Source organism: Vipera ursinii, assembly GCF_947247035.1.
Source record: "Vipera ursinii genome assembly, chromosome: 2".
Lineage (NCBI taxonomy): Eukaryota > Metazoa > Chordata > Lepidosauria > Squamata > Viperidae > Vipera > Vipera ursinii.
In genome coordinates this window covers 34787548-34807991 of record NC_139513.1, presented here as the reverse complement: position 1 = coordinate 34807991, position 20444 = coordinate 34787548, and the positions used below count along the sequence as shown (strand labels likewise).

The window sequence follows — 20444 nt, the reverse complement described above, 5'->3', positions numbered from 1 at the left end:
TACATGGCCAGTTCATAAAACAACTAGCAGGCAAAGCAGATTAAAACAAAACCTGACAAAAGTAGGAAAACTGAAGAAGGAGACAGAGGGGCTGATTCTGGTTTCAAAGACCAAGCCTTAAGAGCAAATCCATACAAAGCCAGAATTGAGAAGACAGCAACATATAGCAAATGCCAGCGGACCACCTGGCTACTTTCTGCAAGATCACACAGGTAGACTATAAACAACAGAACGTCAACATAGCAACAATGTTGCATTGGAATATCTGCAGGGGATACCATTTGCTTGTAAGCAAGGACCGTTGGGACCACAAAATCGGCTTGTGACTGGTCACTTAGCAATTGTTCAAAGTTACCACGGACTTCCTTAAAGTACTTACAACTCGGTTCCCTCAATTTAGTTGTCCTCCCCCACAGTCACATATCCTCCACATGTAGCCTGCCTGCAGGTGCAGCCATTTGTGGTAGCCCATGAACATATGACTGCATTTCACAACAATGTAGCTGAAAGCTGGCTTTTACTTCAACCCAGCCCACAGCAAACCTTTGTTTCTCTTAATGACCATGGCATTCACTTAACAACAGCCACAAAAAAGGTCATATGTTTGGTTGGTCAGGTGGGTAACTGGTTTTGCAACCATTAGGACCTATGACCATGATGGTCAGGTTCCATTATGGTCATATGTCAAGGATTACCTGTAATAGCAAATGAAGAAACCAAAGGGCTCTGGGACTTTAGAATTCAAATTCATCTGCTACATAACACCTCAGGCTTAACAATTGTTGATAAGAAAGTAAAAAAAAAATCTGGATAGCGGACATTGCAATAGCTGGAGGCAGCAGAATTCCAAACCGCTGCATATCGCTGCTTTTCCATAACCAGTGAACTGCTTTGTGCAAACCAGCAAGTCAGAGGATAAGTGTCTAATGATCTGATTTTTCTGATAGTTTTGAAAAAGTTTCTCTCGACTGTGGTAATGATAATGAAAATATACATCATTGATAAACATGACCTTAAGCATTTAGTTCATGATTGTAACTATCCACGGTGTAGCCAGTAATTTCTTTCAGAATTGAATTCCACAGTCTGATGTGATTCATTATTCAGTTGTATCCATCCTGAATATCCCATTTCTCAGCATTTGGGGATAACCCTGATTTTTAGTATTATGACTTCTCCGTGTCATAAAAGTAGTCCTCGACTTATAACCATTTGTTTAGTGACCATTTGAAGTTACAACAACGCTGAAAAGTCTTCACACTCACCACCATTGCCGCATCCCCATGGTCATGTGACTAGAATTTGGGCATTTGGCAAGTGGCATATACTGAGGTCATGTGATCGCCATTTGTAACCTTCCCAGCTGGCTTTTGAAAAGCAATGGGGGAAGCCCAATTCACTTAATGACTGCATGATTCACTTAACAACTGCAATGATTCATTTACCCACTGTAGCAAAAAAGATGGTAAAATGGGTCAAAACTCACTGAACAATTGCCTTGCTTAGCAACGGAAATTTTGGGTTCAAAATTTTGGGCTGAGTCAAGAATTATCTGTACTTAACTTTTATATACTTTACTTTCTCTGTTTTTTTTTGTCTAAGTTTCAGAAATCCAATCAGAAATATTATACTTAGGAGAGTTACTTCAACTCTTGATCATTTTAGTTCTATTCTATTTTCTATATCTTTTCCAGGCTACAATTTTATGTTTTCTCGTTTATAGTAGTTGTTCTTTTACTTTTTCAGCCATTTAGAAGTATGTATCAGTTTCTTGTTCACTGGCTGCTAGGTCAGAGTCCATGAACGTATATTTAAAGCTTAGGAATTATTATTTTTTTGGGGGGGGGAGGTGTCTCAGTATGGATTTTTTTTACAGTGAAATTGTATTTGTTACTTTAAGACTCATTTTTCAATTTTGAAAGATTTTTTTTTCAAAATGTATGTGTGTGTTACTTTCTATAAATAATGTACCTTCTTCTTACCTGTTTGCTTATTACGCCAGATAATTGGTGATAATTTGTTTCTAGAAAAAGCAAAAAAAAAAACTAATCTGTGCCTCATTTAGTCCACTGTGATGGATCCTTGAAAGGACCTAAAAATCTGTATCACTACATGACAATATCAGACCCCTCTGAATTAGTGAGTGGAAAGTCTAAACCAAGTAGGGATAGAAACAAAAAAAATGTGGCTTTACAAATATTCCAAGTAATAATCTCTCTTTTTTTAATAATTTTGTGTGATGTTCTTCTACAGCAGACTCTGGTGAACAAGACGAACACAATATACACAGTACAAGAGATGCAGCTCTCCCGTCTCTGAATAGTAGCATCACCACTGTTCCCATCACGGAACCATCTGAGAAGCTCCCTCAATACCTACCTCCTTGTGCAGAGGAAGCCTTGGGTCCTCTGCCTGAAAACTGGGAGATGGCTTATACAGAGAATGGAGAAGTCTACTTTATAGAGTAAAGTGTATTTTAATTTCTTTTTTTTAATCTTTAGGGTCCATAAGCTTCTGGGTTTTCTGAACAGGGAGAGAGGAACTCTGGAGAAGGGTTGAGTGTTCACTGCAATTCTGAAGACATAAACTATTTACTTTTGCCTGGCTTAACTTTGTAAAATTGTAGTCTTGTAAGTGGTCCCCATCTCAAGCTCTGAAGTTATAATAAGCAGAATAGAGCCGGAAGGGACATTGGAGGTCTTCTAGTCCAACCCCCTGCTCAAGCAGGAGAGCCTATAACATTTCAGACAGGTGGCTGTCTAGTCTCTCCTTAAAAACCTCCAGTGATGAAGCAAGCTGTTCCACTGATTAATTGTTCTCACTGTTAGGAGTTTCTCTTTAATTCCAGGTTGCTTCTCTCCTTGATTAGTTTCCATCCATTGTTTCTTGCGTTGCCTTCTGGTGCTTTGGAAAATAAGTTGATCCCCTCTTCTTTGTGGCAGCCCCTGAGATATTGGAACACTGCTATCATGTCACCCCTAGTCCTTCTTTTCTCTAGATTGGCCGTGCCCAATTCCTGCAACTGTTCTTCATATGTTTTAGTTTCCAGGCCTTTAATCATCTTAGTTGCTCTTCTTTTTGGAGAAGATTATATAAGTAAAGAAAGTAAAAAAGGAACAATTTGACAATGTCCTGAATGAAGTGATGAGGTTTACATAGGAATTTAGATGGGGCCAGGCTGATCTTCCATGCTGACAGACCTTCTATTGATATATGTAGTGTAATTAGTCTAGTATCCCTTGGTCCCTTGAGTACCTTAGTGTGGTATTTTTCAGCTTTAGCAAATGGAATAATGTTCTTTCTGTTATAGGCAAGATAAACCAAGTTTGTGATAATGACTAGGACAAGATTGTTTCTTCCTAGTATGATAATGCTGCTTCTTGGGCATTTGGAAGTGCAATCTCCAAGTAGCCTGGGTCTCATGGCTGAGTGATTCATCCAGACTATGTGTTTCTCAGTTTAGCAATTCCAGGGAATAGGCATAATGGTGGCAGCCTTCGGAACTTTCATTCAGCAATTAATGATAGCATCTTAATTCATAAATACATTGCACTGAATCCAGTAGAGTTTATTTCAAGCAAATGCACATAGAGTTGTTCATGTAGTGACAATTCTTCATGTAATGATGATGCTAAACATTTCATTGCATAACACTCTGGCTGTCAACAGAATAAATTAGAAGCTAAATTCTTACAGTGTGGTAAGTTATTAAAAACATTCAGCAGTAACTGCCTTACAGTTTTCACAATTAGTCATCTTTATTTTTTTTAATAGTAAACCAATTATAGGATGAAAAACTAAAAAAACACCCTAATTTTCATTTATGCAATACTTATCCCAGAATTTTGCATTGTTCTCCCTCCATGAATATATCCCTCAGCCTCAGTTTGGAAGGATAGTCCAATATTTTACAACATCCCTTTATGATTTTGAGGTATAAACTGTTTTGTACTTTGGCAAACCCAGTGTTTTCCATTACTGTCAATTTGCTTTGCTTGCTGGACTTCTATGGCTTAGTTTACCAACTGGTGATTAATTGCCCAGAAATGCACAAAAGAATTGAATGGATGGATTCTTCTTGCATTGCGAGAGTGGGTAATGTAATGTATGTGTGAAATGGTGACCTTACACTCCAGCTTTCACATCGCTAGTAATGGATAGCCGGGATGTGAATACTCTCCTTTGAAAGCAGAACTGTTATTTAATAGTAAGTCTTCAAAGGAACATGTATATTCTCCTTCACATAATTTCGCAGGAGGATTAGATCAAGAGCACTTTGATGATCAGATCATTCTTTTGAGATTTGTGCAAGGAACCATGGTATTCTGTTCAAACAATATAGAATAACAAGTTTTCTATGTTTTCCTATTTATCTGTGGGTACAGGCAAATGCATTGTGTCTCTTTGAATGAAGAACAGTGAATAATCGTAGGGCTCAGCTGGGTTGTAGACACACCAAGAATTAAAATGACATATTCTTTAAAAGTCATAGGAAACTACAACAGTGATTGGAATGGGGAATAGAGAACAGCATTGTATACGGCTCACAATCCAATCATGCAGTCCAAAGAAACAGAATAACAGAATAACAAGTTGGAAGGGACCTTAGAGGTTTTCTAGTCCAACCCCCAGCTCAAGCATTTCAGACAATGGTTGTTCAATCTCTTCATAAAAACTTCCAGGGTTGGAGCGCCCATAACTTCTGGAGGCAAGCCCTTCCACTGATTAATTGTTCTGTCAAGAAATTTCTCCTTAGTTCCAGGTTGGTTCTCTCCATATGCTGAAAATAAAAATTATGTGGACATGTTATTTTTTTTATTGATACTGTGTTTTTTATGAAACTCATTTTTCTATTTTTTTATTTATAGTCATAATACTAAAACAACGTCTTGGCTAGACCCAAGGTGCCTGAACAAACAGCAAAAGCCTCTAGAAGAATGTGAAGATGATGGTAAGACAATCAGGGCTTAAATAATCAGTTGGGAAGACCACACCTTTTCTTGTTTTGAAAGTCAGTAGTTTACAAATCAGGCTTGATTCTCTGGCTACAATCAAACTTTAGTTGTTAGCAAGTCATTGTGCATTAATGACAAGTGATCTAAGAATCGCATATTGGTCTGTGGTCAACTTTAGCAATTGGCTGCCCTCAAGAAGTCTTGGGGACAAGAGAGTCCCCAGAATATCCCAGCATGGCCTGTAGTCTTAGCACAACCGCAGTGTGGGCATCGCTCTTGTAGCTAGTGAAAGCCTCCTTTTTAAAAATGGCTGGTAGGCCTTCAAGAGCTTCAGAAGGACCATTGGTGACATAATGATGTAAGAGAAGGAGCATAGGTGGGATTTTTAGCGTTCTCCTCGCTGCCGTTTTAATTTTGTTTTGTTTACTACATACACAGTTTCAGCAGTATGATCATATGGTACTCCAAGACTTAGAAGAGGCTGGGGAACTCCATATATCTCATTGTTTCCCTGTCCTTGATCTTTATCCGAAGAAATCTTCTGCCAATTCAGTGAAACTCAGATGTGGGTTGAGACAAAGGAAATGAAACAAACATCCATAGCAGCTGCACACATAAGTTTTTGGTTGGATGTGTCTGTATAGGAAACAATTCTTTTTTCATGGCATGGAAGTAGAGGGGGAATATTCAGGTTTTCTAGGAATTATGAAACCGTACACCCAGCAAACACCCACCCTCTGGAAAAATGCAAACTAAAACAATTTTGAAAGCACTAAAGATAAAACCACCATAAGCAGCAATAGTAGTAATTTAAAAAAAAGTCAGTAATAGGTATCTTTGACTTACGACCAGTTGCTGTGAACATTCAAAGTTAAGACAGATATCCTCCTCCCCAAAGCTATAATTTCAAAGTTATAATGCCACCTCCCTCCTCCACAGTCACATCATTGTATATGGTGTGCTTGGCAACTGACTTGCCTTTACGACTATTTGCAGCCTCCCACAGTCATATGATTGCAATTTTCAGTGGGGTGTGGGTTTTTTTGCCATTTTAGGCGTTTCCTTCCAGTTTCTGGCAAAAAGCAACCATTGAGAAAAATGGATTTAGTTCACAACCACGGCATTTGCTTAACAACCACCACAAAAATGCTGAAAAATTTGGTCTGGTCATGTAGTGACTCTCTTAATGACCGCAACAAACTATGACTATAATTCCAGGCTCAATTACCGTCATAAGTTCATAAACGAAAGGAAAACAACAGTGAAATAAGTAGTGCGCATTTTAACATTAGTAAAAGTATTAAGGAAAACAAGATTATCATCTTTAAAAGAGCACAGGGCAGGCATCCGATGAGCCTCTAGAGAGGGTGTTTGATGAATAAGGCCTTGTACCGAAATAACTGTGCATTTAATGGCCATCAACATCTCATTAGCTGGAATGTCTAATTATGGTTACAGGGCCTTGGCAAGAAAATAAGGAAGAAGATGATCAAAATTATTTTAGGATTAAAGGATAAAACTAGATTTCCAAGCTAAGTAGTATTTTAGTTATGGCATCATTGGTCCTCTTAGATTTATTTTTTATTACTGGAATCATAATTATAGTAGGTAAAACAAGACTAGACATTAGAGTTATAAAATCATGTGTTTTATCATCATATTATTTGGAGCCAAAGACGCTTCCTTAACTTTATTGAAGGCAAATCTGTATCTCGTTCTTCTTTTCTTTAGTAATATATTTTGCAATATATATTCTATATATTTCTGCAATGTTATATTGGCAAAGATTTAATTTTCACTGTTTCTGAAATACTGAAAGAAGGAAACTAGTGTGCTGTTTAAGAAACCAAACTAGCTTAATTTGTTAGGTATGCATTGAGAATAGGAGGGGGAAAAAGCATATGTATAAAAGGATAATATTTTTTGCAAGCAGAATATGTTATTTGAAAACATTTCAAAAAGGCTAAGCCTAATTCATTTAAAACAAAGCATTTTCAAAGTTCTCTTTTGAACATGCAAATATTAAGCTAGTCCTACATATATAAAGGTTGCAGAAATATTAAGTAATATAACATCATTATGGATTCTATGAGTCAGAAGATTTTCTTAGACTATAGAATTAGGAATGGTAGATGTGGGCAGACAGAAAATCCAGCAATAAATTAAAGAGAGGTTAACATCATTGATGATGTTAAAAAGCTAAACGCCACCTCCCTCCCTCTTTAAACATAAATTGAATTGACATATGAATAAACCAAAGTTTATATATATATAGGGAATAAGGCTGCAGGGGTGACAAAAATTTTCTGACAGAAAGTCACACTAAAAGCATGTCAAGCACTTGAACAGTGAGTGGATTCAGAAAAACAAATGCCAGCTTCCATTTTGATTTAACTCTTAGAATGCCCTTGCTGTCTTTTAAAACAAGTTTTAGCATGCTTATTTTTAAATTCAAGAAACAATACTGGTTACGTGACATGGCTTCTGTGTATGAACACATAGAGGTGATGGTTTATGATATCTACCCCGACCTGATGTTCTTCAGATACAGGTAGGCCTCAAGTTACAACTATTCATTTAGTGACCGTAAGAAGTTACAACAGCACTTTAAAAAGTGACTTGCGATTTTTTTTCACACTTACGGTCATTGCAGCATCCCCGTGGTCACACGATCAAAATTCAGATGCTTAGCAATTGGCATGTATTTATGATGGTTGCCAGCAAGCTTCCAACAAAAAAAGTCAGTGGGGAAGCCAGTTACACTTAAGAACCATGTTACTAACTTAATGACTGAAATGACTCACTTAACAGTTGTGGCAAGAAAGGTTGTAAAATGGGCATAATTTGCTTAACAACTATCTTGCTTAGCAATGGAAATTTTGGGCTCAGTTGTGGTCATTGAGGACTATAGACATTTGTTAAGTGAGTTTTGCCCTATTTTGTGACCTTTCTTGCCATAGTCGTTAAGTATACCATTGCAATTGTTAAGTTAGTAATTGGGTTGTTAGGTGAATCTGGCTTCCCCATTGCTTTTGCTTGTCAGAAGGTCACAAAAACTGTTCACATGACCCCAGGGACTGATCTGTCCCAGCCTATGTGAGTCCTTGTTATGCTCACAAGGAGAAACCCCTCTTCCAAGAAACAGGCAGGAACCGCAAGAAAAAACCAACCCTTTTTATTCTGACAGACTGAGTCAATGTCCAAGCTGGCACAGTCCATGGAAACTCGATCGTCAACATGAACCTTCGGCAACCAGCCCCTCCCACACCTTCCCTTTTATAATTCAGCCAAGGCGTGGCTTCTTAATGCCTTCTCCTTTGCCTTTGGAGCTGTCCCATTGCATTCCTTCGTCCTACTCGCTTCTCTTTCCTGCACATTTGTGCATCCAGGATTTGTCCCAACTGTTCTTCATCACTGTCCAACTCGGGCTCCCAGCACAGCTGTGTCTCAGCCTGAGCATGAGTAGAAGGGCCAGGCTCCTCATCCAACTGTAGGTGTTGGAGCTCCTCAGAGCCTTCCTCTGACTCTAATGTCACTCCAGGCCCCTCCTCCTCATCTGATTCCTCAGACTCAGCTGCCGAATCCACTGGCTGGTGAGGAATCACAACAGGGATGCTGCGACTGTCAGAAATATGAATCAGTTGCCAAGCATCTGAATTTTGATCATATGACCATGGGGATGCTGCAACGGTCATAAGTGTGAAAAACAGTCATAGGTCACTTTTTTCAGAACTGTTGTAACTTCAAACGGTCACTAAATGAACAGTTGTAAGTTGAGGACTACCTGCATATCACACCCAAATTAATGGAAGACTCCCTGTCGGTAGGGCATTTATTTATTTATTTAAAACATTTATATAGCCACCCATCTTTCCCTGAATTCTGGGAAACTCCCAATCAGCAGTTATAACAACTTCAGTAATAAACATAATACATAAATATACTGCTCAAAAAAAATAAAGGGAACACTTAAACAACACTATGTACTGTATTTAATAGTAGGATGTCTTATCTTGTGTTCCCTTTATTTTTTTGAGCAGTATATATTAAAACCACAAGCGCTTGACGTTCTGGGACGTAACGTTCAAGAAATTGGGTGGGCATTAATTCGGAATCTTTACACATCAAGTTAGACCTGTTGGCTCATTTCGTCCTGTATAATCAGTATCCAGCCATCCAGATGTACCTGAGTGATCATTCCAGCATTCCTCACTGTTGACCATGCTAGCAGGGATTGGTTGGAATATTTGGACTTGAATATGGCACAGCCCTGAGCCAGATCCATTATGTTGCTTCAACTGCAAATGGCTCTAAATTCTTATGGAGATTCTCAAATCATCCAGATCATGGTTGTCCCAAACGTGCTTTTCAAAAGGCTTTCTAAGCTTTCTTGGGGTTTTTTTCCCCCTTGAAAATGTTTCATTTCTCATCCAAGAAGCTTCTTCAGTCCAGTTGCCTTTTAAGCACCTTTGGCTTTACAAATGTCTACGTAAATGTTTCCTGTTCTTGCTACCAATAAAATTGTTTTGTATCGATTCTGGTTCTTATACATTAGAAATGGTGTCTTACTACCTGAATCATGGTATCCTCCATCTAAAACTGAGAAAACTTTATACTTATTAGAAAAAAATAATACTTGAAATCAATACTGTTTGCATTGTGACTGATAGGAGATTATATTTACAATTATCCATTAATCTAGCTGGGAACAGTAGTTTGTTATGTTGTTGTTTTTTTTGATGCTGAGAAATCTCATGTTTGGTACCTGTTTTTGGAAGATGTGGCTGATGTGTTCAAATGAATCCATGCCTGTCCTATAATTTGCTTGCAAGTTTTCTCATTTCTCATTTGCTGATTACAGTTTTGTTTCTTAATAAAAACAACACACACTCTCATTCATGCTATCATTTACCCATAAAAATTCTACACTTTAGTGGTACTTTTAAATAGAATACATTCTTTGTAAGTACTTTCAACATGAAAGTGTTTCTTAGAATAGAATAAAAGACATTTGCTTTGAAATTCATGCAATTAGTCCATTTTGAATTTGCATACTTTGGCTAAAAATACAATCCTAAGATGACACCAACTAGCAAGCATGCATTATATGATGTGTCAACTCATTCCAATAAAGTTGGCACAGGAGTTGTAATTAATCATTTCCATTAATGGTTTTATTTAATAGGAAGTTATAATTGGTCAAGGTTTTTTTTTTATTTTAATTATTCTGGAATGAAAGTAATAGTGTATCAAACCAGATTTGGAAATGGCTGAATTGCATCTAGTTTGAGACTTTATTTCTTTGCACACAGAAGAGCTCTGATTTGGATATTTTCACAAATTTATCACAAAACAACAGGCATAAAACCACTTAAGCCTTTCCGCCATTCCCAGAAATGAATGGAAATTCCAAACACACAAGAATTCTCCATGCCCAAAGCCCTTAATTAGTACAGTTAATGTTGTAATCTTTGAATGTTCTTGATAGCCCTGCAAGTTGTCTTCTCCACCCTTTTTGAAGAGGAGATCCATGTTTTTACTCTTGCAGGGCAAAATGTATCTTTAACATGGTTGCCAAGAGCTACATGCTTTCTAGTAACCAAAGTGTTGTGGCATGGGTTTGGGCTAAGTTGGTATGAAACTTGGTGTTGGTTCTGCTATATACTGGAAGGAATTTCTTGCTTGCTGCTGGTGTCTGAATGTTTCTTTTAATTTTTTTTCTATTTCACTGCTCTTCCTTTGGAGAAGAAGGGGTACACACGGAGGAACTGGACAGTGAACTAGGTAAATCATCCATTTCTCATTTTTTTTGCTTCATTGGTTGGACTGCACTATTAACCACTTAACATCTTTTTTTTTCCTTTCTATCACTTTTTCCTTTTTTTTAATTTCAAGCAATAACAACATGTAGCTTGGCTTCTGCACCAAACAGCATTTACATAGGAATAACATTTTTGGAGCAATGCCCCATTTTGTGGGGATATCTTTTTCCTTCTTCCCCCATGGCATTATGGTAACTTTTTCTGTTTGACTTATGTAGCTATAGGGCATAGAAGGACTTTCCCACAGGCTGGGTGATAATTCTAATTATTGGCTCCTTCCTGTTTAGTTTTGATGTTAAATTAGAAACTTGAGTTTTGAGTCTAACTTTGTGAAATACTGCAGCATTAGGATTCCAGGTTATATACATAGACCATGCTATTTTGGTACAAAAAGTTCTTATTTTTTTCTTGTGGGATATATATTATGCCATATGGCTTAAATAGTGCTTAAAGTATAAATTGTGCTTGCAAATATCTAGAATTTGAAACTGACATTTGAGATCATCCGAATTACCATCCTAATTCTAGTAGCTGAGTATTTTTAGGCATACTTAGAATAAACATGTAACTGGCGTGATGCTATATAACCATGAAACCCCTAAAACGATGCAGCTCAAGTTATTGAATTTTATTCCTTCTGTGGGATTCAACAAGCATCGGTTACATTTTGAATGGAAGGTGTAATTTACTTGATGCAAGATGAGCTGATTAACTATGTGTTTCCAATCCTTCTGGGAAAAATAAGGAAAAAGTTTAGCGAATTAGCTGCAAAAGAAAATTATGTTTGCTAGATTGCCTTTCAACGTATAAAAATAGTGACATGCCTGTTAATATACCTCTTTCTATTCTGTTCATAGTTCTCTTTCTCACAGTTACACATTGTTGAAGGCTTTTTTGCTACAATGGTACCTCGGTACTTGTCATTAATTGGTTCTGGGAGGCGTGGCAAGTACTAAAGATGATGAGTGCCAAACAAACCATTGATTTGCCACGTGACCCTTTGATTCAGCTGGAAAGGACTTCGCATCTGTCCCTTTCTTGCCTGCCTTCTGTGGCCATTTCCCTCTTCCTTTAGCAGCAACCTTCCAACATGGCCAACTTCCTGTCCATACTGAACAGCTGTCCCACTTTTCCTATTGCAGTGTGTCGAGTACCAAACAAACGAGTACCAGGACAACGTTTTCATGTCAAGACGCATCAAGTACCTAATTCAACATGTTTTGAAACAATCGAGTACCGAGATACTACTGTATATGTTTTTCCAAGTGTCATGGCAGTAGTCAGATGACCAGGCAACTGGCTCTTTTGGATCCAGAGGCATTGAACACACCAATAAGTAAAGGGGCTTTTGACTTTGTTAATAGCTCAAGCAAACAAATTTAAAAACATAATATGAAAAGCATACATACCAAGCAAAATGATACTCCAGTCTCTTACAAGCTATCAGAAGCTCTTTAATAGTGACAACAGAGATATCCCAAGGTGGCCAATTTCCACAGTATCTAGTGCTAGGTTTTAGGCAGAAGTCCCAAAAAATACCACCACCAAGTTTTTTTAATCAAAACCCAGTACCATGAGTTCATGGCCCTGTGGTGGTCAGGAGACTTGCAAGACCCAATCTTGACTGGATGGCACATGACTTGAAAGTCTGAGACTTTTACAGGTTTGCAGCTATGTGAAAATTGTCCCCCATCTTTGTCCTTTATTCATAGATTTTTTTTACTTAAAATTTAAATAGATGAATATTTTTTTAAAAGCACATTTTTTTCCCTAAGCATCTTATCAATAGCAGCTGCTTTGTGCAAAATCAGAGAGTGTGCATTGCACAGAAAGATTTGATCTGCTGCACTTGATTTGATGGCTGGGCAGTTAAAGAACTTTCAACGCTCATTTATTGAAGTAACTCCTGTGGTTCATCTGGAGGACATTGAACCCCGAAGTATTATAAGAATAATACCACAAACAAAACCAGAAATAAAAGGAATGAAATAGGAGCTGGGATCTACTTGGCCGAAGTGGGTTAGGTCACTTAGACTTCAGAATGATCTACTTGGCTAACGCTTTTAGAGAATTTGGTTGCAGTTCCTATAATTAGTTTTCCTATTCTTAAAGCACTTTGTCAAATAATTTACTTTTATAAGCTGAACACCGACAGCCTGGTATTCAGCCAGGATGCACACTTCCTTCAACAGGCACACATTTTAAGTATGAAATACAAAAATATTCCGCAAGCAATGCAGGACAAAGGGGAATGGGAAGCTGTTTAAGGTTGATTGTATTTCATTTCATTTCATTTCATTTCATTTATTTTTGGGAAAAAATGTATGCACGTGGTCTCTTTTGTTATTGTGCGTCCAAGTCTTTATCTTAACTCCTAGCGAACTGTCTAAATAAGTCCCTGTAGTTTTCTTGGCAGGTTTTGGGAAGTGGTTTGCCACTGCTTTCTTCCTGGGCCTGAGAGAGAGTGACCCAAAGTCCCTCCACTGGCTTTGTGCCTGAGGCAGGATGAGAATTCACTGTCCCCAAGTTTATAAACTGCCTTAAATCACTACACCAAACTGGCTTTTGCGTGTGGTCATAGCAGATGAGAAAACGTCTTCTTCCGCCTTCCATCTTCGCTTCCTAATTAATGAAACCTATTGCACAGTCTGCAGGCCCACACGAGATCTTTTTTATTCTTTGCAGCCAAGTGGAATATTGGAAATTAATTCTGTAAAGGGGGTGGTTGGATTCCTGTCTATCTGTCTCTCATAACTTTTCAAAAAACCCGAAGATTCTTATGGGAAACAAAACATGACAGGAAAAAAAATTGGCTTTCAAAATGGGCTGGATCTAACCAGTGCACCTTAGGCAAGTAGTCCTTGACTTAACACCACAATTGAGCCCAACATTTCGGTTGCAGGCGAGACATTTGTTTAAGTGAGTCTTGCCCCATTTTATGAACTTTCTTGCCACAGCTGTTAAGTGAATCACAGCAGTTGATAAGTTAGTAACTGGGTTGTTAAGCGAATCGGGCTTCCCCACTGACTTTGCTTGTCAGAAGGTTGCAAAAGGGGATCACATGACTCCGGGATGCTGCAGTGGTGATAAATATGAACCAGCTGGCAAGCATCTGAATTTTGATCATGTGAGCGTGGGGATGTTGCAAAGGCCGTAACTGTGAAAAACGGTCATAAATCACTTTTTCCAATGCTGTTGTAACCTTGAGCGGTCACTAAATAAACTGTTGCAAGTTGAGGACTACCTGTATTTTATTTTATGAGCCTTGGTGGAGCAGTGGGCTAATGCCTCCTTAAGTAACACCAGCTGCCTGCAATTAGTGCAGGTTCGCATCCCACCAGGCTCAAGGTTGACTCAGCCTTCCATCCTTCCGAGGTAGGTAAAATGAGGACCCAGATTGTTGGGGGCAATAAGCTGACTTTGTAATAATGCCGCTTGGGGGTGTGTGTGTGAAAGCCCTAATAAGCAGGCATATACATAGAATGAAGGCTACTGCTAAGCTTGTAAGCCGCCCTGAGTCTTCGGAGAAGGGCGGGATATAAATGGAATTAAAATAAAAAAATAAAAATAAATTTTCAAGGGGATGCTTGGAATTTCTTTTCTAAATAAATAATAACACTCTACCGACAGGGATTTGGGGCTGGAGAATGACCAAATTGCATTATAGAAGTTTTATCCTCAGTTAATAAGGGTTTGTTTCATTAGCTTATATAAAACTATTATCCTCAGAAAATCCACATTTGTGAAGGACTTGAGAAAAGGCCAATATTTTTTTTTTTAAAAAAAATTATTGCCAAATATTTTCTCATCACACCTACTGCCAATTAGCCCCTCATTTCCTTTCTTCATCTCGGGAAATCCAAAAGCTCCTCAGATAGATGCCATGAAAAACGTGTGGGTGGGATAAATTGGAGGAAACCTGTTTTTTATTTGCAAACAAGGAACATGTGGAGCAAAACTTGTTTAATATTTTTCCTTGATTTTTAGCCAGTTCTGGGTTTGCAGTATAAACTTTGAGTAATTAGCCCATGTGTGTTTATAAGGGATTAATTCCTTTTCAGTCTGGAACTGTTTGTGTCCGTATGGCACACTAGTTGGAGCCTGCAGCTAGCACATTGAAAAACACAAAAATTTATGTGCAAGTGTCTGATTCTATAAACAGAGAGATTTTATCTTGTATACAATAGTACTTACCTGAACTCAGCTACTTTTCCCCCTCTCATTGGTTGTGCACTGTTAACTACTGTGTATTTCCTGATGAATAAAGAAATATGACTTCTGATCATCTTTGGATATTTATCCTGAGGTTGACTAAGTTAGGATTCATTTCCCCCTCCCCCATTTCACACTGATACCTTTAATTGTCAAAATCCGTGCACCGGCAAAACACAATGATTTGTTGAAATGAAGAAACGAGCAACATGATGGGCTTTCGGCTCCACCCGTATTTGGCACCTTGTACTATGTAGAAAAATAGCATAGTTTGAAATGCAGTGGCAAAACGTTGTTTTTGTCATTTGCCATCCAGTCCCCCCCCCCATGCACCATTACACAGCTAATAAACTATTTCCTTTTTGGATATTTTTCTAAGCAACAGAGCAATTAACTGCTGCTCAGTTGCCAATCTGGTCCTTGTAAACCAGCATAGTTAAGAATCTAGTTCAATTTCCCTTGCATGTCATGTCCTGATATTCTCTATTCTCTATTCTCTCTCTCTCTCTCTCTCTCTCTCTCTCTCTCTCTCTCTCTCTCTCTCTCTCTCTCTGTGTGTGTGTGTGTGTGTGTAAGTAGGTAGGTAGGTAAGTAAGTAGATAGATGGACAGATGAGAGAGGGGGAGAGATAGACGAGATAGAGATAGATTTGCTTGAAAGGCAAGAATTCCTCTTTATGCATTCTCATATAATATGGGCCTAGAACAGGGGTAGGCAACCTTGGCTCTTTTATAACTCGTGGACTTCAACTCCCAGAATTCCTGAGCCAAGAATTCTGGGAGTTGAAGTCTACGAGTCATAAAAGAGCCAAGGTTGCCTACCCCTGTCCTAGAATGTTTCCGGGCTTCTTTCTTATTAGTGTGCCTATAGAAAAATGTAAATCTTTACAGTACAGTATAGATACACTATTGAAAATTATATATATATATATATATATATATATATATATATATATATATATATATATATGCAAATTATTCAAATTGCTAATAAAGAATTTGGGAGGCTAAGATGATCATTTCGAACTATTTATGTTCTCATCAGTTAGTCATACCCTTTATCTGAGATTCGAACAGATAAAGGGTATGACTAACTGATGAGAACATAAATAGTTCGAAATGATCATCTTAGCCTCCCAAATTCTTTATTAGCAATTTGAATAATTTGCACAAATAATGAGCTGTCATAAGTTGACTAGTTCCTGCGGATAAGCCCTGAGCCGGGCCAAAACAGGAATGAAAGAGTTAATTAGCAAGGTCCACTCAAAAAACCTTGACAAATACTTAAACATATATATATATATATATATATATATATATATATATATATATATATATATATATATATATATATATATATATATATATATATATATATATATATATATATATATATATATATATACATTTCTAGAAAATTCTACTCTGGTAATTTTAAGTAAAATGAGGATATGAAGCCATTGGGGTTTTTTTTATTATTATTTTGCCTGCCTGTTTCCCTCTTTCCTTCCTTCTGTCTTTCTCTCTCATTCACATACCCACACTCTTTTGCAACACAAGCACTGTCCATGTATTTACCCCTGATTGGAAATCTGTAAACAGAGCACAGGTGAGAGCAATCGCAACACCTGTGACACTGCAACATTCAAATAGTATTCTTCACTAGGGTTTACGATGGATTTTTCATTAATCAAGAAAACAAAAGAGCGGAATTAAAAAGGTAAATTGGGATACACGCTCCCACACTTTCTCTCTGACGACTAACCTATGTTTATAGATGTATTTACACTTTCAGTTAGCAAACCTTCAGGCACGGAGAGTTTTAGTTTCCCCCGGCAATCCTCTTCCTCTTATTGCTGCGCTCTTTCCCTCTGCAGTTGTTTTAAGAGTGAAGATTACTTTATGGTGTGATTAAAGGATAATGATTCAGTGACAAGTTTTGTAACATGATAAAATGACGATGTGCGCTCAGAGATTTGTGCTGTCAGCTCTGGGATTCTGATTCATTTCAATTGTAATAGAAATATGAGATGCCTTGATAGCTAACAGGTACTTGATACAAGTCAGACCCCATCAGTTGGATACTGGAGCCTTCTTCAACCAGGTGCCCACCAGATATTTCAGGTCATATATCATGGATGAGAATCCCGGGATTTGCAGTCCCAGCACTCCAGACAGAATTTGATGTGATTTCATCTAAACTTTATTACATTAACTATAAAGTAATGTGTTGCTGAAGATTCTATAATGTTCTCCTTCTGCTACATTAAAAATTACAACTTGAGCTCAACTTTTAGGAAAGTTTTGGGAGAAACACACCAAAGACTTTGGGGAGTTGTTTGTCCTCTTCAATGAGTCACCGAATCATTATTTGTTCATTTTGAATTTACTTTTAATGTACTCTTTATTTCTTCTTCGTCATTTTGAACAACACCGTAATGTTTTAAGTGTTCAGACATAATTTCCACAGCAGTACCAGAAACCTCAGTATAATTGGTAACATGGTTCTTATATTTTACAAGTTACGCAGAAGCTCCTGGATCATGAAAGTTGCCCTTAATCTGCATTCTTCGCACTACTAGAACTTTGCTATCTTTCTGGATAAGAATTGCATGCTCTTTACTCTTAAGTAGCAAAATAAGACCCAGGGATCCATAAATATTAATTCTATTGCCTGAATGCTTGGTTAAATAAAAAAATTAAGAATAGGTGGGTATGTCTTAAATGGCATAATTTTATTCCTGGGAAAAAAGTTTGCAATTGCATTTGTATGTTTTAAATAAGGAACATTCCAGCTTTATGGAAAATGATAGGGATGTGCAGTATTTTTTCTGTGTACAAAATTAATATGCTTAAAGAAAAGTTTCCTTTTTGTTTCTTTCTAGAACTACCTGCTGGTTGGGAAAAAATTGAGGATCCTGTATATGGTGTCTACTATGTAGAGTAAGTCTTTTGTACAGATTATTTTGTAGGAACACATGCCACAAAATAATGTTCAACTGCTATGGCAATTCACCTTAAGTTCATTTTTGTTATTCAAACAAATTAGCAGTCTTGATTATGTTTCTTTTTTTTTAATTCTACTGCTGTATTTTGTTAACAGCAGACACTTGTATCCCATAGGAAGGATTTCAAGAGTGAGGCAGAAAGATTTGTGATGTATTGCTCTTGTGCTCCCCCTAGTGATATTTTATTGAAAAATCAGCATTTCAGCCTGCCAAAGAAAAATAGAGGGTTCCTAAATACAAAGTTAAAATAAAACATTCTGATTGAGCTGTGCTCTAGAAATAAAATATAGCAAAACTAAGCATTGTGAAGAGGGTCTGGAGCTTCATATTTGTCATTAGGTTCTTTTAAAAAAAGATGCCTCGCAGAAAATGCATTATAGCCAAACAGGTTCCTATTGTATCAATCATGACTTTTAACAATGGAGAATAAAAAAATAATAATTTAAAATGTATAAAATCAAAATTAATCACATGGAATTCTGAGGGGTTTAGCTGTTCAATACAGAATGAAAGAGCAAAGCAAAGCTTCCGTACTGTTATCATCATTTTTAAATGAGCTTAATCCAGGTGGCAGTCACCTCATACTTTTAAATATAAGCATGTTCCTGTTTATAAGGGTGACTTATAGCAATTGTGAATAAAAGTAAAAGGAGAATTTTCAAAGTCCCTCCTCTCCATAGTACAGTAATAACATTTAATAATTTGTTGCATTTGTTTTAGATCATACCTTCTCCGTACTATGGACAAAATTGGATAATTATTACAATATGATATTTATTTTGTAGAAAATTCCAGGGTAAAATAATTGATTCATTAATATTTCTTAGGGGGGACGGGGAAGGAGATCCCACCATTTTCTGGGCCACAATTTGGGTATGTAATTGAGCATGTCCAAATGGCTGTTTCATTTACATATTATGTGAGTGATTAATTAAGATGCTCTCCAAATACATGGGGAACCATAGCTTGTAGAATCCATTGGTCATGTAGCTAGGAATTCAAGAAATCTGGAGGGACTGAGGGGAGAACCATGCTAAAATCAAATGAATTGAGATCACTGATGGATACATACCTGCCTATCAGAATTTCTTTTTTTTTTTCATTTCCTATGCCTCCCCAAAACCTGTTTCAAAAATTGGAAGAGTTTCTAGAATATTTTTTTAATGTGAAGCTTCTTGGGGAATAGGAGATGAATAAAATTGTTGAGGTTCAACTAGTTAAGTAGTAAACTTATTAAGAAATTTTCCATTGGAAATTATATATTTTGAAGGTGAGTACCCTTGGTTTCAATTTTTGCCATTTGTACATGAATTTGCTGGTTTCCTCCAGGGAAGTGGTTCCCATACCACAATCCTTCAAATATTTATGTTCAGGGCTTTTTTTGTCATAGAACGCTCAGAACGGAGTTCCGGCACCTTTTTGGGATGGAACCTTGTAGGGTAGGCGGGTTGTATGACATGTGTGAGTTCCGGCACCTTTTTCTTTTACAAAAAAAGCACTGTTTATGTTGCAACAGTAGTTATACATATCTACACATAGTCCATATACATGGGACTTTTATGTATGTTTATCTAACCCAATTTATTTTAGTTACACTTGCTTACAAACAAAAATTCCTTTGTTTCGTGCAGTTGAAATTCATGCATTGTCTGCTGTAGAGCTAGAACAAAAAAAATTATGGAGCAAATTTGGCATTTTAAAACGCAACACAAATCACTCAATTTTTTCCTGATAAATATAGATTTAAAGAAAAATAATCTGCCTCAGTACTTGTATAATGTAACACCAATAAATTTGATAAATAAATAAATAAACTTTGGGATTTTGCTTTTATTGGCAATCTATTTCACTTTGCAGACGTGAGGATCATGTTTTTCCAAGCAACTGGGAAATTATATTTAATTTTAATTAGACTATGGTTGCAGTGGTTGCTCTATTGATTTTTTAAATTATGTCATGTTAATAATGGTTAGTGCTATGATTAATATTGTGTTAAGTGCCCCAAGTAATATATTTGCACTTGAAGAGAAGGATGATTTTTTTTAAATAAAAAAGAAAAGAGATTCGTAGAGTAGGTTGAGGGATGTAAGATTTAAATTGGGATGAGGTTGGGGGTAAGGAGGAAGGAGAATATGAGTTGGTAACACTGATACAGGTTACAAGTAACACCTCTTCTCCGTCAGCTGCATTGGTTTCCGGTTGCCCTCCGGGTGAAATTCAAGGTGCTGGTAATGACCTATAAAGCTCTCAATGGCTTGGGTCCGGATTATCTAAGGGAACACCTGCTGCCAACATCAACTTCCCATCGTCCCGTGCGCTCCCACAGGGAGGGCCTTCTTAGGGTACCGCCGGTCAAGGAATGCCGGCGGGTTATCCCCAGGGGAAGGGCGTTCTCTGTGGGCGCGCCAGCCCTTTGGAACCATCTTCCCACGGAGCTTAGGACTGCCC

General features: G+C 37.4%; 1 protein-coding gene across 1 annotated transcript in view; it reads left to right on the top strand.

Annotated features, from left to right (window-relative positions):
* Positions 1 to 20444, top strand: part of MAGI1 (membrane associated guanylate kinase, WW and PDZ domain containing 1) — a 530488-nt gene that overhangs the window by 405724 nt on the left and 104320 nt on the right. Inside the window, exons 5-8 of the mRNA XM_083356114.1 lie at positions 2254 to 2464; positions 4869 to 4951; positions 10704 to 10739; positions 17874 to 17931. Of these exons, the coding sequence (XP_083212240.1) occupies positions 2254 to 2464; positions 4869 to 4951; positions 10704 to 10739; positions 17874 to 17931 (388 nt within the window). The remainder of the gene's footprint in view (positions 1 to 2253; positions 2465 to 4868; positions 4952 to 10703; positions 10740 to 17873; positions 17932 to 20444) is intronic.